General features: G+C 36.7%; 2 protein-coding genes and 1 non-coding gene across 4 annotated transcripts; 1 reads left to right on the plus strand and 2 right to left on the minus strand.

Annotated features, from left to right (window-relative positions):
- Nucleotides 1-289: 289 nt before the first annotated feature.
- Nucleotides 290-9,965, minus strand: LOC145212365 (uncharacterized). 2 transcript variants are annotated; one of them, XM_080080470.1, is made up of 11 exons: nucleotides 9,205-9,965; nucleotides 8,744-8,842; nucleotides 7,562-7,693; nucleotides 7,005-7,064; nucleotides 6,589-6,681; nucleotides 6,089-6,238; nucleotides 5,160-5,187; nucleotides 1,722-4,756; nucleotides 1,426-1,563; nucleotides 1,003-1,062; nucleotides 290-627 (listed from the first exon to the last, which is right to left on the minus strand). In XM_080080470.1, the coding sequence occupies exons 1-8, from the start codon at nucleotides 9,217-9,219 to the stop codon at nucleotides 4,563-4,565; spliced, it is 771 nt and encodes a 256-aa protein (XP_079936596.1). In that variant the 5' UTR covers nucleotides 9,220-9,965; the 3' UTR covers nucleotides 290-627; nucleotides 1,003-1,062; nucleotides 1,426-1,563; nucleotides 1,722-4,562. The 2 variants fall into 2 exon arrangements, with proteins under 2 accessions (XP_079936596.1, XP_079936595.1); XM_080080469.1 differs by lacking the exon at nucleotides 5,160-5,187.
- On the plus strand, nucleotides 2,446-2,519 carry Trnas-gga (transfer RNA serine (anticodon GGA)). The gene has a single exon. It is a non-coding gene; the product is annotated as a tRNA-Ser (tRNA).
- Nucleotides 9,966-10,027: 62 nt separating the features above from the next.
- Nucleotides 10,028-14,483, minus strand: LOC145212364 (RPE-retinal G protein-coupled receptor-like). Its single transcript, XM_080080468.1, has 7 exons — nucleotides 14,375-14,483; nucleotides 13,649-13,833; nucleotides 12,942-13,041; nucleotides 12,431-12,587; nucleotides 11,865-11,976; nucleotides 11,067-11,186; nucleotides 10,028-10,493 (listed from the first exon to the last, which is right to left on the minus strand). Exons 1-7 carry the CDS (start codon nucleotides 14,424-14,426, stop codon nucleotides 10,347-10,349), a joined length of 873 nt encoding a protein of 290 aa, XP_079936594.1. The 5' UTR covers nucleotides 14,427-14,483; the 3' UTR covers nucleotides 10,028-10,346.
- Between the last annotated feature and the right edge of the window lie 1,715 nt (nucleotides 14,484-16,198).

A 16,198-nucleotide genomic window follows, 5' to 3' on the forward strand; every position in this document is an offset into this window, starting at 1 on the left:
AACAAAAAAACTTTCCCGCCGTTATTACCATTGCACCATACATCCATTGTTACGACATAACTGCCAACTTGCGTGTGGCCTGCTTTCACGGTTTCCTTTGTTTCTACACGTGTGTAGGCTAGTTGGTGTTTCAGCAGTATCTAAGTCTGTGGTGTATGCATTAAATTTGCTGTGGTGAATAATTTTATGTTATATCAGTTAGATTGTTTGGACTGTATTGTAATTGCGACGTTCTTGATTGTATTTAGTTTAGGTGGTCAAAAATCCGTTTTAAATCACTGGATAAATGCGCGATTAATGTATCGATTCACGAATCCGGCCCGCCAAGTACTTCATTTTCCCATATCAGGCCCGCCGACTGGAGAAGTTGCCCGCCCCTGGTCTAAACCACCAGCCTCCAAACTGGTGACAACGGTCTCTTATGCTTGGGTTTCCGCGAAGCGTTTTCGCAGCGTCCAACAAGAACTTGTAACCATCTACATTCTATAATTTTATTTGATGTCAGATTGAACGATCAAATAAACTTTTATTTACACTGGAAAAGGCTACAGCGACAGATATACCGACCAAGCACATGGTAAGACCAGTAATTGAAGCAATAAACGAAAGTGTCTTGTGTGTGTTGACCTTCGAAAAACATTCATAGTTAGCAGATTTTATAGCTGTAAAGGATGTTTAGCCTACACTGCTCTCAAATCAGCAATATAGTAAAACCAATAGACGATAAAATCTTTGGGTAAAACAGAATCAGTCGGTTCATGTCAAGGAAAATTTCGCCAAGTGACGTCATCAGTTTCTTATTCAAATAGAATCTAACACAATAAAACATCTTTATAACAGCGGTTAGATTTTTTGGTCGTGGTAAAACGTGTTCATACAACTGGTCATTAAAATTTTTAAGAGACAAACACAGCACTACATGATATCTGTAATAGACTAAGTTGTTTGATAAAAAATATTTTACTTAAAGGTTTTTGAGAAAGACATATCTGTTCCACTTACTAAGCGAGGGCTGATTGTATCTTTTCCACACATTACACCCAGAATTCCAGTCACTAATATCTAAAAAACAATTCTGATATTTTATTGTTATGTTATGCCTGTAGCGTCGTTCTGAACAGAGACATAACTATATATAAAAGGTCTTTGTAGAAATATTTAGGGTGCAAAATTTGTAAAAACTTTTATCCACTTTTTTTCAAAAATGAAAAAACGCTCGACTAAAACAACATTTTTTTTGTGAAAAAACTTTTCTTGCAAACAGATGGAATTTTTTGGACATGTTTTTTATTATAAAACAACAAAAACGTACAGTAGTGGTATTTGAACATTAAACTTTTTTAAAACGCAACGTTTAAACTATTTACGTAAGCAAACAGCTCATTTTTACAGATTTAAAACCGAAAAAAAAGTATCTTTACTTACCCATAATCCACCCCATAGGCCCTCCCCCGAAAAACGGAACAACAAAGTTGACGAAGTGGGAATGGGGTTGATGCTAAGATAAATAATGGAAACAAAAGCAAGAATGCAGCTTAAAGCCCCGATCACCACTTCAGCTACCTAGAAATAGAGTGAGCATTACAGTTACTGCGTTACGAAAAAAAATCTATGTTGCTAACTTTAAAGACTACTTCGGCTAAATAGCTGAAATATTTTTTTAGAATTATGTTTAGAATTCAGCCACTTGTTTTGGTAATTTACTTTAATTTTGTACTTACTCCAAGTGACCATAAAATTTTCCTTATTTTTGGAAGCGATGTTACTGTCGGAAGGGTGGCATTCAAAGCAGGCAACATAACGGACCAAACTTTAAAAACCTGACATAAAACAACTACAAAATTAAAACAGGTAAACTTTTGAAAAGTATAGTCTACTTATTCGTCATGTAGGAGGAAAACGAGAGGCCCATAACCATTCTAATCTGATATACTTTTGCAACCAATAAATTTCTGTAAAAATACGCTATACAACAAAAAAAATTTACACACTATAACCTAAATAATGCAATTTCAATTTGTTACATTCACTTACAATTATTAGGCTAGGTTTTTTACTATGGTTTTCTAGAACGTATTTTTTTACAGAATTACTAAATGCTCATTCATTTTACGTGCTGTGCTACTGTGGTTGCAACGGGAATAAACTCCGCTTGCTGCACAAATCCTATTTTTCTCTGACATTTTTAGTTTAGCTGCAGGGATATTTACCTATAAATAGTATGCCGTGTGTCAAAAAGCTTGCATTGACATAAGCATATGGGACAAATACAATCCATTAGACCAGGGGTCGGCAACCATTTTTCTACTGATCCCAGTTATGAATTTATGTTCATCTTAACTGATACTGGTCAATCTGGCGATCCCCTGTTACGAAGCTGACATGTGCAGCATACGAGGCAGGCAACGGTGCTTGTGATTCGACTTTCGGCGGATTCTCCACCGAGCCTGTGCAGCTCAGTTGGTAGAGCGCGAGTCCCGGAAAGACTCCTGTCGTGGGTTCGAATCCCACCGCAGGCTAGATTTTTCTAGCCTACGCCTTGTCATATGGTGGTGAATGCTTGGTGACCGGCTGATTCGGTATAGCGCCTTCAATGGGCCTGGCGTACTGTGATTGTCATTTTTCTACTTCGGACCTTTTTTGAAACTAAAATGTTATCGCGGACCGCGGCCTTAAAAAAATACAAATATTTAGCCATGAAAACGCCTAAATTAGTTTATCATCCCCGGAATAAATAGGCAAAGTGTTTTAGAGCACTTAAACTGAAAAAGTTTACGGCCCGGGAACCAACTTGCGCGACACGGCGGTTGCCGACCGCGTTAGACCAACTACAACATTTTTTGCAAGTCAAGTTTAGTTACAATATGTCACTTCATCACATTTTCATCGTTGAACAGTTACGTAAAACAACAAGGACACCGAAAAATTATAGGTAATGGGGTCAAATTTCCTGTTCTTTAATTAATGATTGGGTTCTGTTCTCTGGGTATGTTGTTCTGGGTATGTCAAAGTACTTAACTGCACCTGAACACTAATCTAATATTGGGGAACCTGAAAACCTAAAATTGATCCTCCTAACAGCTTGTGAAGGTTGCTACTGAATGAACTGATACTTACCCAACCAAACTAATCCTTGTCATGGACAATGAGTTCTCACAGCCGCGACGCGAACTGCATTCTTGTCATTGTTCACATCATGCGAAGCTTTTATATTTAAAGAATCCGTCTCTGTTGTCATTTCATTAGTGAACAATTAGGCTATTGTTCGAAACGGCGGCAGCTATTTTTCTTTTGTTAAGGTGGCTCGCTAAATTCCAGAAGCATTATCTCCATAACTTTTAATTTAAATTTAAAGGACAATGTTGACTTGACTTAATGTTTACTGACCCTCATAAGGGCATTTTTTTCTTTTTTTTCACGGCGTTCGAACCAAGGACACTCCCGGGGACAAATCCCGATCAGGGTTTTTTATGTCTGTATATGGGTCAGGCGCGCCGGACCATTCGGTCAAGGACATTACCAGACTAATTTTCAATTTTACTAACGTTTCGCTCACCTGTGACCACTGTACAGACCCGTGATTAATTGTTATCGAAGCATGTTTATCGTACCCTTTTCTCGCGTTCTCTGTTTTCTCTTGTGTAGCCTATAGCGTTGTGTTTATTCATTCTATTTTGGAAACCGCGAAATAAACAGCAAACTCTCGCCACGCACCAACGAAAACGAGTGTACTGTATAACTTGGACCAATCATTTTTTCACCTACAATTGAGTTGAGAAAGAATAATAACAGCTACTTTTTTGGCGCCAAGAAAAGATAAGCCTATATGATTTCGATGAATTCCACGCAGTCAATTGATACCGCCCAAATAGCGGAAAGTTTGAGATAATGTTAAATTGGTAATTTTATTCATTAATTATCACAACTTACACAAAACATTTGTTTTTGGCGTCAATAAAACTGTTGTTTTTAAGGCAGTGATTCTCAAATTGTACCACAAGAAAATTCCAGTGTACCAAAAAATATTCACTCTTCTAAAGTGCAAATATTTTTTTATGTATTAGGGCTTGATTATGAAATTTGGGCGTGCATTACAACGTTTAAAACTCATTTTTGCAATAAAAAGCAATCATGTCCATCACTGTTGTTGCAAACCAACTTTCTTTTAAAAATTATATTACGTTCGCCTGCAAAGTGTGCCACGTAAGCAGGTTTTTTTGCCACGTAAGCAGGTTAAGTAGTTTTAAGAGACCGCAAGTGTTTTATTTAAAAACCAAAAAATAGCCATATTTGCTTAAACGAATGATTTATTAGTTAAATTAAATTTTGGGAAACCGCTGGAGAAATTTGGAGGACCGTTTCGGTCCCCCAAAACACCTTAAAAAAACACTGCGCGTAAGAATGATTTAGTTCGTTAATGCGATGTATGGTTAAAAGTTCGAATACCACTGGCTTCAAAGTCTACCGACTTTTTTTGAATAGGTTAAGCTGAGTTTCATCTGAATACAATGTTTAAATAATGTAAAAACACAATTATATTTCTTCTGTTTCGTCTGCTGTGTTTAACTGTGTGGGTTTGTGCCCCAACCGCTCGTATTTTGGTAAACTGGGGACGGTGGTCCTTGTTGTCCTTGTTGTTGTTGTTGTCCTTGTTGTTGTTGTTGTTGTTGTTGTTGTTGTGTGCTGTACGCGTTTGGTGGGACAGTTGCAGCCATTTGTTGTTGTAATTGAAACTCGGAACCTTGGCCTGCACTTGCTGTTTACAAACAAAAAGAGGTTAGATATTAAGTCAGGAATACAACATATTGTGCTCAAATGCACATAGTTATCTATGTCAGAAAGAATGTTTCATGTTGGTATGATAAAATCCAGCAAAATTAATGATTGAATTTCAATCTAAAACTTATATTTTTCAGAAATACTTTTTACTGAAAACTGTCGAAAAATATGCCATACTCCAATGGCACAAAACATATCAATTATCCTATGTAAAACCTCTATAATGTCAAAAACCAAGCAAAAGCATTTGTATATTTCACAAATATCAAAGCGTTTTTTTAGAATATTACCCTAAACCTGCCCTAAAGTTTAAAAATCGACGATGTGGACCTTAAAAAACTTTATAGACACTTGCGTTAAGCTAGTCATAGTCAGCTTACCATTAGTGATTACACCAGGTGTCATTGGCTGAAAAAAAAACATGTCGGTTTAAGCTGCGGAAATTTTTAAAAAAATCAGACATTTTTATGTATATCTTTTTGCAAACATACTTGAAATATAGGACAAGAGCAAACTAAATTTGCAAGGTCATTTAAATATAGGTCATTGTCTGTTTAGTGCAGCGGTTCCCAAACTGGGGTCCGCGGTCCTTTAGGCCCGTGAGGCAATTTGGGGGGGGGGGGGGGACCACGAAGCAGTTGAAGTAATTCTGTAATCTTATTTGGCGTCAGTTTGTGGCACTAAATAAGTTTAAAACAAAGTAGAATTAAGATTCGACTGTCTCCATTGCTAAGCAATGGCCTTTATTGAGTAACAACTATCAAAAATGCAATTGATCGCGCACAAATCGTAATGTTTTTGTCTGTTTGTGATGTCACATGCTGTCTTTGGATGATTGTTATGCGCAATTTTGCATAACTATAGCTAAAATCCTGCACTCAACTTTCTTTTTTATGAAATACACGTTTAGGCTTAAGGACCGCGAGCCTTCGAAATAATGGCAAAGGGACCGTTTTAAAAAATATGAAAAAGTTTGGGAACCACTGGTTTAGTGCTTTTTACACTTGTTTCAAATTTCCTATTAGCCCGTGACAGAATCTGCCTGTCTGTGAGGGGTTTGTTACCAGGTCGCAAAAAACTTAAGCTCTACATGGAATCAAAGTTGTAATAACTGTAATTAGTTTTCAGTGTTGAACAATTGTAGTTTTTAAGACCGGTCCGTGATAAAAATTTCAGTTTGTTAAACCGGTCCGCAGAACAAAAAGGGTTACCGAGCCCTGTTTCAGTGGGTTATTTACCCTCGGCTAAGTACGTCTGTTTTATTGCATTTGTGTGGCCACAGTTTTCGCACCACGCAAAATAAACTTACATCATTTCCGCATCCCCCTCCACAACAACAGCCCAGACCTGCTGCGGATGTTGCTTGGCAACAGTACTTGGCGCTTGAGTAGCACAGACCACACGCAACTAAACCCAATATTGCCAACATGGACTCGACGACCATACCCAGTGTGTAGAACTGCACGACAAAGAAATAATGTTTAGATTTAATTCTGAAACTAGTTGAGCCATAAAAGAAAGATCGGTGGACATTGTTGCTTAAACAAAAACGCTTTACAAGTATTCACAAGTAGATGCATTTGCCGAAATTGATTACGTGTTGTACATTACGTAATGATTTGCGAAACTATGACGTGATTTGGAAAGTCAATGTTAGCAAAGACTTTTTTTCAGTTTTGGGGTAACACCAATAATGTTCAGGCTCCGTAACGAATTGATAATCATGACTTTACTCAGAATGTGGTATTGTTAACTGTTAACACTATAAGGGTTAAGAAATATATACACTTATTCTGCAGTGTTACTTACCCGAGAATAGATTACTGCCATAGTAGAACTGATTGACAACATAATGAAGGCAAAGGTTGAACTCAAAATCGAAAGGGCCATGTGGTTGTTCACCTTCAAAAACACATCCTTGTGGTTAACGGTAGATTTATATGTAAAAAATAAATGCATGAATGTACAGTTGTAAGCGGGTCCAAAAACCAACTTCTCTTTAAATATATTCTTAGGCCTGAAAATTAGATTTAACAAATTAGTACGTCATTCATGGTTGAATTTAGGATCAACGATGTATATTTCCATTAACAACAGCTTTATACAAACCATCTGTCTGTTGATCTATGTGCTTCGAAAACAAATTATTGCTATTTAAAAATCGGGTGAACGTTATTTTTTTGAACAATTGGACGATTTTATGAAAGATATCACTCTCCACTTACCAAACATGGACTGCTTGTATCTTTTCCGCAAAGTATACCAAGAATCCCAGACATCAAAATCTAAAAAAAATTTCGTATGTTGTGCTTGCTAATGCTATTATCAATCAGGATACATATAAACATCAATTGTCTTCATCGAAATACAAGGGGTTCACAAATTATGTTAGAACATAAACTTTGGAGCCAGTTTTTTTCCGACCAAAAGAACCAGTAAAATTAAAGAAGTGGTACTTAACTACTACAAACTTTAAATAAACAAAATGTATATGAACGCGCTTTTTCACTTATGATTACAATCGTTTTTGTGGAAGCGTTTGCTCAATAAAATGTCTACGTTTTATTCTACATTGCTGGCAATTTTATTTTTGTAAACCTCGTTAAATCTTAAACCACGAATATGAAGGTACAAATAGAAGGAAAAAGCGACATTATACTAACGTGATTTAAATGATTTTTGGTTGGTGTAAAATTTTGTCAAACTCCTACTATAGCTTTTGTAATATAGGATCCAGTTTACCACTTTACAAATATATTTTGTTCTTGTTTATTTCACTTACCCATATTCCACACCAAAGGCCTTCTCCCATCGATGAGTAAGAATAAGAGGACGATGTTTTGCTGCTGTTAAGATGAATTATCGGAATAAGACCAAGAATGCAGCTAAGAGCACCTATCACCGTCTCAGCTATCTGAAGACACATTTGTAACACGCCTTTGTAATTCGGTATAGACCTGCAGTTGTCAGTTGTTGTAATGTTTATTAAAAATATAAGAACCGCCGTATAAAACCCGGCAGGTAAATCACGTCTGGCTTCCACAAGCACCAACCACGACTCGATGTATATTCACCCGCCACGTGTCGCCGCTTACAAAACAAACACTGGGGGCTCCACAGAGCATGTGTGATGCAATATTTGTGTAACACATTTACAATAAACCCTGGCTTGAAAAACTTAAATTGAAAAATTAAACCCAAACCTGACCTGATTACGACTCTGAGATACAACATTCTATAAAGATAAAATAAAACAGCTCTGGGATTAGAATTCGACCAAAATAGCTTAAAATGAAGAATTAGTTACTTTATAGCTTAGTTCAGCGGTTCCCAAACTGGGGTCCGCGGTCCTTTAGGGGTCCGTGAGGCAATTTTGGGGGGACCGCGAAGCGGTTGAAGTAATTCTATAATTCTCAGTTTGTGCCACTAAATAAGTTTAAATCAAAGTAGAATTAAAAATCGACGGTCTCCATTGCTAAACAATAGCCTTTATTGTATGACAACTATCAAAAATGCAATTGTTCGCGCACAATCGTAATGCTTTTTGTCTTGTCTGTGATGTCACAAACTGTCTTTGGATGATTTTTTTGCGCAATTTTGCATAACCAGCTAAAATCCTGGAATCAACTTTCGTTTTTATGAAATACAGATTTAGGCTTAAGGACCGCGAGCACTCGAAATACTGGCAAAGGGACCATTTTGAAAAAAATATGAAAAAGTTTGGGAACCACTGGCTTAGTCAGATGACTAAAACAGTCAAACAAACAAACAAATAACGACTCAAAAAGTAAACTTAAGCCCGAATCAAACCTGCTTTATTCAGACTTAAGCCCGAACTTAAGGTAATTACGACTAAAATTCTTGGAGTAAAAATGAAGTTGACGAGGGATGAGAATTTCACTTAAAGCGCAAACATACGTCAGAATCCAAAGTTTCTTTAATTTACTTTTCCTTTCGTACTTACCCCAAGTGATCGTAAAATTTTCTTCACTTTTGGAAGCGATGCTACTGTTGGAAGGGTTTCATTCAAAATATGCAACATATCGCACAAAACTTTAACAGCCTAATATAAAACAACTGGAAATTAAAATAAATATTTATATAATATTATTAGTACGTTCATAGCACCTTATAATTTCCATTGGTCCTAAAGGTTAATCTAAAAAACTTTTGCAGTTATCTAATATTTCGTACAATTTTGTCATCGGGTAAGCTATAGGCCTTTCTCCTTTCTGGTACGTGTGAGCAGGGACCGACAATTTTTTTTTGCACTGCACATCGCTGTAATAATGAAATTTTATCGCCGTTTAGCAATAAAAATTTATCACATCTCAAGTTGTTACAAATTGGATTTTATGAAAAACTTAGCTTGTTTTGCCGCACCTAAACGTTCAAACTTAAAATTTTTGTTTCAAAACACTTTACCTTACAAAGGGGCATGGACTTCGTCGAATGGTTCGGCGCGCCTAAACCATACACAAGGAGCTTCTATTGAACCTCGTAACTAACTCATCACGGACCGGCGGTTGTCGACTGCCTTAAACATTCGAAACATTCTGAATGTGTGTTTCTACATCTCTTAAATACGAACCACAGTTGTTTGTTTTGATATCAATGTCCTGTGGAATAATATAACGCGTTGCGCTGTACACCACGCTTTGCACAGCCTGGCAGGTGGAAATGATCACTAATCAAAACACTTTACACATAAACAAAAGTATGGCGCAAAATGTGTCAAGTGTTTATAGTAAAAGTGAGTCAAAATGCAAAAAAAAAACAATTCAAACTGCGTTATGCTTATTTTTACAGACCAACCTGTTAATGAGACATACCAGAGCGTGGCAAATCAACACTTTATCACCTAATGCCTCAGATATGTGTGGGAATTGAGTGGTTAAAAATAAACAAACTTTGCGGACATGATACCATGGTGTTTGTGTTATGTCAGGAGACTTCTATAACGTATTACTAACCTCTGGTTTGTGTGAAGGCCTAAGTCTTCTAGGTGCATTTAAGGTATTGGTCGTGAGTGTGTCTTAGTTGTGTTTTTTATTAGTTGTAGGCCTATACATAACCAAGAATTTGTTGTCAAAATACAAATTGTTGCTGTGTTGTTGCAATATTTTGGAATTATCAACTGAAATAGTCCGGCTTGGCAATAGGCTACATTAAAAAATCTTTCGTGACAAATTTGTGAATGATCCAATTCTTTAACCACGCACTCATTTTACAAAATAAAATACACAAATTGGGTTTTTAGAATTTTTTGTTTGCAAACAACAGAAATGGCCAGCCACATCATGTACATGAGCTCTTTACAGCTTAACACATGAGTTAAAGCATGCCACAATATCACAGAAAACAAGAAATAATAATGTTTCACTTTAGCTACCATATTAGAACTTCGAACAGGAAATATCCCTAAAACAAAGTACTGTACATTTGTTAAATGTACATTTTATTGAATATATTAATAGCTAAATATATTTTTTTGTAAAGTTTAGCGATTTTACTTAAAATTACACAACAATAAAACGTTATGACATCAAGTTTTCTCAACACAAATTTTATTGAGATTTTTTCTCTTCGACTTCGACTACTTCATCCTCATCAACATCCAGCCCACAAACTATCTTCTTGAAGAGTTTGCGCAGTACAGAGTCGCTCCACATGTACAGGAACGGGTTCGAAGCGATGAAGATCTTTGCCGCCAACTAACGAGCATTCAAAAATAATATTTATACACTTGATGTTGCAACTGTAATGCTGTGAATATAGCTAGGTGGTCGTGGCTTGACTCAGAAAAAGAAATATAAACGGAATAAGTGCTTCTGAAAGATTGAGAAATGAATTGCTAAAAACCCAAGATTTTTGCCGAATTTACTATTGAGCCTGTGTCGATCTGTTTGTAGAGCGCGAGTCTCGGAAAGAATCCTGCCGTGGGTTCGAATCCCACCGCAAGCTAGAGTTTTTAGCCTACCACTTGCCACATGGGAATGCTTGGTGGCCGGTAAGCGGTATAAAGCCTTCAATGGGCCGGACGTACTGTGATTAATTCCAAGACAATTTTAGGCTTAAATACCAGTTATGTGGCTTTGTTACAATTTGTAGGTTTAAATTTCAGGACAATATTTATAAACATCAGGTCGTTTTGGTACAAAAAAGACCATTAAAAGAATCTGACTCATAATGACAGTAGTTGCATCAAAACGTTTCAGAAACAATACAATGCAATTCGCTTTGATTGGCGTTGCATTTGGTGTTATTTAATTTCAAGCAGTACTTACGTTATTGACCGCCGTCAAATATTCGGGATAAGCTCCTACTCCAGCAGTGATGGAAATGAACGCGTAGATTGCATACGGAGAAAGAGAGAGGGTCATCTGAATGGGAACGATGTACGTCATCTGTTGGATACAAAATAACATTAAGGTCAAGAGGGTTTATTGATTGCTGTTTTCAAAAATTGATTTTTGAATTATTATTTGCATGGCCTTTATGTCAACTGGTGTAATGCTAAACATATTACTAGTTGTTGTTTAAAGAACTAATATTTTTGCTAACGTTTCGCCCACCAGAACGGTAGCGCTTCTTCAGAGCAATGAATCATTCATTCATTTAAAAAAAAACATTCATATCATTTAAAAAAACAACTAGTATTTTGTTTAGAATTGCACCAGTTCAACGAAAAATTTGTCAAATATGCAACCTAGTGGACGAAACACCTGTTCAGAAAGATTTATGCCATCATACACTTCAGTGGAAACTGGGAAACATGCTACTGAACGTAATTAATTATTGCTGCTTGGGTGATTTCGTTTCAAATTTAAGTGCTTTAATCCGTTGCAATAAGTAAAAAGATCTTATCAATAACCCATGGTTCTAACGCATGGACCAGTTTTCAACATGAAATCAAAATATATCAGGGATTAACAAATTAAACCTATGATGCGCAGCATTGGTTAAAGTTTTCGTAAACCGGTTACAAAAAGACCAAACAAAAAACTGTCTCTGGCTCTAAGTTATTAAGTGAGAAATTTTGAACATCTTTTAATAGTTTAAATTTAAGAACACTTGTTGCTTACAGGACAAGGCTTCTTCGTGGCTTTTGCGATTTTGCTGTAATAGCTGATGATGTTGTAAACCGGGAGAAGAAACCAAATGACTGCGATGCACACGATGTAGATGCGATATTTGCTGTAAAATAGTAAATACGTTACAACATGATCAAAACGTTATTAATATATTTGAGAAATATGATTTCTCTACTTGTGGAAATACACATATTTAAAATACATGATTTCTTCAACTATTTACGTACACATACACATAAGCTCCCTGGGTACACGGAGGACCATTGTAAGCAACATTACATGTTCGCGCTGTGGTTACATACCAGTTTATACGCAGCATATATTGTCATGTGTTTGGACGTGCGCTTAAGCTCGCTAAGTACACTGCGGATGAGAAAGCCGTGGTGGCCAGACCTGTTTATGCGCAAAATCGATTTCCTTGTGCCCTTGAAATGCGTTCAACAAAACCAAACATGATTTAAAGGCAATTTTATGCAAAAAAGAATGGCGTGTTTCTTATTCTGAAAAAACGAATGTTCTCCTGACAAGAAGAGTCATTTGAAAAGAAACGAACGTACTTTGTGATTTCTGTGGAAAACTTCAAAAGACACCCAGTTTGATATTCGGGAACATCCGTTTCGAAGCCGTACTCGCCAAACCCAATAAAGGGAAGGAGGCCACCGATGGTTCCAAGCACCCAAACAAGTTTAACGTAGAATTTGTATCCTTGACCAGCTATAAATCAAATATGATACTTTCTACTGTTTTTAAAGCTACTGTTAAAATTAAATTTTAAATTAAATTCATGCTATATAAGCCTGTTAAAAATTATTTGCCAAAACTAAAAGGAAAAATATCAATACGTATTGCGGGATTTTTCGGCAAACAATAGAAAGGATAGACATTTTATTTAACATGACCCTGTGCTGACTTTGAGCGACTTTAATATTTAATGAATATTTGTTTTCGTACGAAGGGGTTGAAGAGGTTTGTTCGAATTCCCATATGGCAAGGCGCGGGTTGGAAACATCTTTCTTATGTGTTTTTTTTTTTCTTATTGCTCTAACATGCGGGTTTAGTTTTTGTTACCTTTGTTAGGTTTGCAGACTCTGTAATATTTGTCCCTGGCGATCCAAGCTACGTTGGAGATACTGACGAAAGTACATCCCATTCCGACAAAGGCATCAAGCTGCATTAGAAAAAAACTTAGTGAAAAAAGTTGAAGGTAAACTTAGGTGCTTCCACATCTATGATAGGATTTACATGGTCGGTTTTGTCAGTTTTGTTTACATTTTGTTGGGAATAAGGTTGTTTACATCAGGGGTCGGCAACCTTTTTGCATTGCGGACCGGTTTTGAAAGTGAAATTTATCGCCGGCCGGTCTTCAAAAGACTACAAATATTTAGCAATAAAAACGCTTAAATTAGTTTATCATCCCCGGGATACATGGGCAAAATGCTTTATAGCATTTAACCTGAAAAATTATACGGCCCGGTAACGAACTCCTCGCGGACCGGTACCGGGCCGCGGACCGGCGGTTGCCGACCACTGGTTTACATCACATAAATTACAAAAAAATTGCCGTAACAGAATAAATTGTAGGAACGAACTCTTATTGTAATTGTTGTATTTTAGCCTACACTAGTGGTAGCCTATTCTTGTTGTTTTGCTTAAAACACTGGATTTTGCAAAAATAAAATTTTAGTTTTAATGGGTTGGACTACTAAATCAAAAGTTCGCAAGATTTAAAACAAGCGTAACTGTTTAACAAACTATATATATCTGCTATAACGTACGTAGCATCCGACGAGACCGAATGGCCATCCGCCATAAAAGACTGCTACAGTTGAAGCGAAGGCGTGCATTGCAATGGCAACATCAGAATATCCCAGCGACACAAGAAATCGATTTTTCTTACGTAAATCGGGACGTCCCCACAACAGCAACCCGAACAGTGCGTAACCGAAGCAGCACAAACCACCTGTGAAGATAATTATTTATGCGGTTTACAATAAAAAAACGTTTGCGTTAATGTAAAAGCATAGAGCCAATAAATGATAAGCTGCATATACAGTGCACACTGTTTCGACCTATAAGGTCTCATTGTGGCATCGCACAGACTAGGTGATGTATGGGGTTGTACCCTGTGCTCCCAACAAACTGGAGTGCCGTTGAATGGCTACACTAGCCAATGCGGCCGATCTCTCGTCACCAGCTGCACTGATGAGACCTTATAGGTCGAAACAGTGTGCACTGTCTGCAGTTTGCGTTAATGAAGTTACAAATTAGAGGATAAAATGTGGCTCTCTTAGCATGATAAAAAAGATTAAAAGCCAACATTTTTTGGTACATCTGTTGTAAAATAACAAGTTGATCAAATATTACTAATAAATTAGCAAATTTGTTTGGTTTCGAAGTGTTGAATTTGTTGTGTTTCCTTAAATGTACTGGTATATTTCTAGTAAAGCTTTAAAAAAGGCTTATGGAGTAATAATTCCATGCTACTTATTTTTACCACTTACCTTGCACGGCCATTCCAATGCCGTAGGCATATTTCGCTGTTGAAGGCTCCATATTTTAACAAATTGCAAACAAACTAAGTATAGTTCTGTGGTAAAACAAATTGTATTTACTTACATAAAATACCTCAATAACTTCTATATTATCTACATTTTTACCAGCTAAGGAACGAGTTGAAACCAAGCCGTTGCTGAAAACCGCCTCAATACACGCGACATGGCGAACGGTTGTTTAAGAGCGAAAACTGGTTTTTATTTTGCATGCAGCAAAAAATCAATACTTATTGAAAATTCGCTGCCTCGGGCGGGCCTATAGGATTTAAAACCACGATTGGATTAATGCGTGCGAACTTGTGCTGTAATGCAGAGCCGGCTTTGTTTATTAATTAAATCTGGGATCAACCCAGGGTTTTGTGACAAAAACTACATATCGCATGGCTGCCAAAGGACTATAACCCACTTTTCTCTCGGAGAAGCCTTCATTTAATGGCCTAGTTAGAACCAGAAACAATCCAGTATATTTGTATAAAACATGACGTTTCGTCAGCAACTTGTGTCATTCTTAAATGAATGTTTAGCCATGTGCGAAAATTGTTGAATGTGATAAATCAAAACCTGATTATAATTACAAGATATCATATTCAAACACCGTTTCCGGATTTGAACAAGAACCTGTTGTTCCAGTGCGCTAGCGGATAATTTATGGCTTGCGATCACTTTTTGACGACAACATCAATGCGTTTCAACTATTAAACGCAAGTTTAGTAAATGAGCTAGACTAAAACTAGAAAACCTAAAACTTTGTCTACTTTATCGATCAACTTTAATCTTACCAAAAGACTGTAAAAACTGTAAACTGTAACAATAGCCTGAAGATAAGTTATAGGAAACGCCACAATTACAAGCTATACAGCGTAACAGCAAAAGAAAAAAAATCATTGTAGCCTACTAACGTGTATGTAAATTGTAAATTGCAACCTGACTATAAACCACTGATGAAGTATCTCTTATATGTCGTCAAATTCTTTTTTTCCCTTCAAGGAAACAAACAAAAACCTCATCCCTGCGTCAGACAAGGTCAGGAAACAATAGAAATCGGCTCAGAGCGCTGCGTGACGAAGCGAAAATGCGATTAAATTTTGATTGCCAAACGGAGATAAGTCTGGGTTGATTGCCGAGCGCTTTCAACTGTCGTGTTACGATCACAGCAGGATTTGCAGCAGATTCAGAACACAGCATTGAACCTCTTACAGATTATCTTAAATGCCTAAAAGTATGTTCATAAAGTTATTCATAAAGTTTTTTTCTATTCTGTTAGTTTATTCTGTTTCAACTTTAATTGTAATTTCTCTTGCTAAAATCCTGGACTTTATGTAAGCTGTATCCACCAATTGTGCCCTTTACTGTTTTGCGCTCCATAACGTTTTAATGTTGCGCAGCTATTTCCTGCTTATAGTGATTTTTTAGTGCAATTGTGTCGCTATGTGTCTTTCACCAAGCGAAATGAACTTAACTCAACTGTAACCTTAACTGAGTAGTGCATCAACAACCTAAATTTACGTTCGATTTGTTTAAATAGCGACTTTACAATGCTATCAAACACCAGGGGTGGCCAGACCTGCTTCATACTCGAGCCGCATATCACAAAACCTAGTTTTAAAAGAGCCGCAACAAAAAAAAAACGAATTTATTCCCCAACAATGAAGTGTACGCTATCAAATAATGAATATTGTTGTGTGGTGATACCGTGAGTCTCGACCTGGGCAGCAAGATGTTTGAAATTAGGCTGATATGATGGGAAAGTTTTTGTGTTTAAATTCGTAATGA

Source organism: Phallusia mammillata, chromosome 2 (genome assembly GCF_965637545.1).
Source record: "Phallusia mammillata chromosome 2, kaPhaMamm4.hap1.1, whole genome shotgun sequence".
Classification (NCBI taxonomy): Eukaryota; Metazoa; Chordata; class Ascidiacea; order Phlebobranchia; family Ascidiidae; genus Phallusia; species Phallusia mammillata.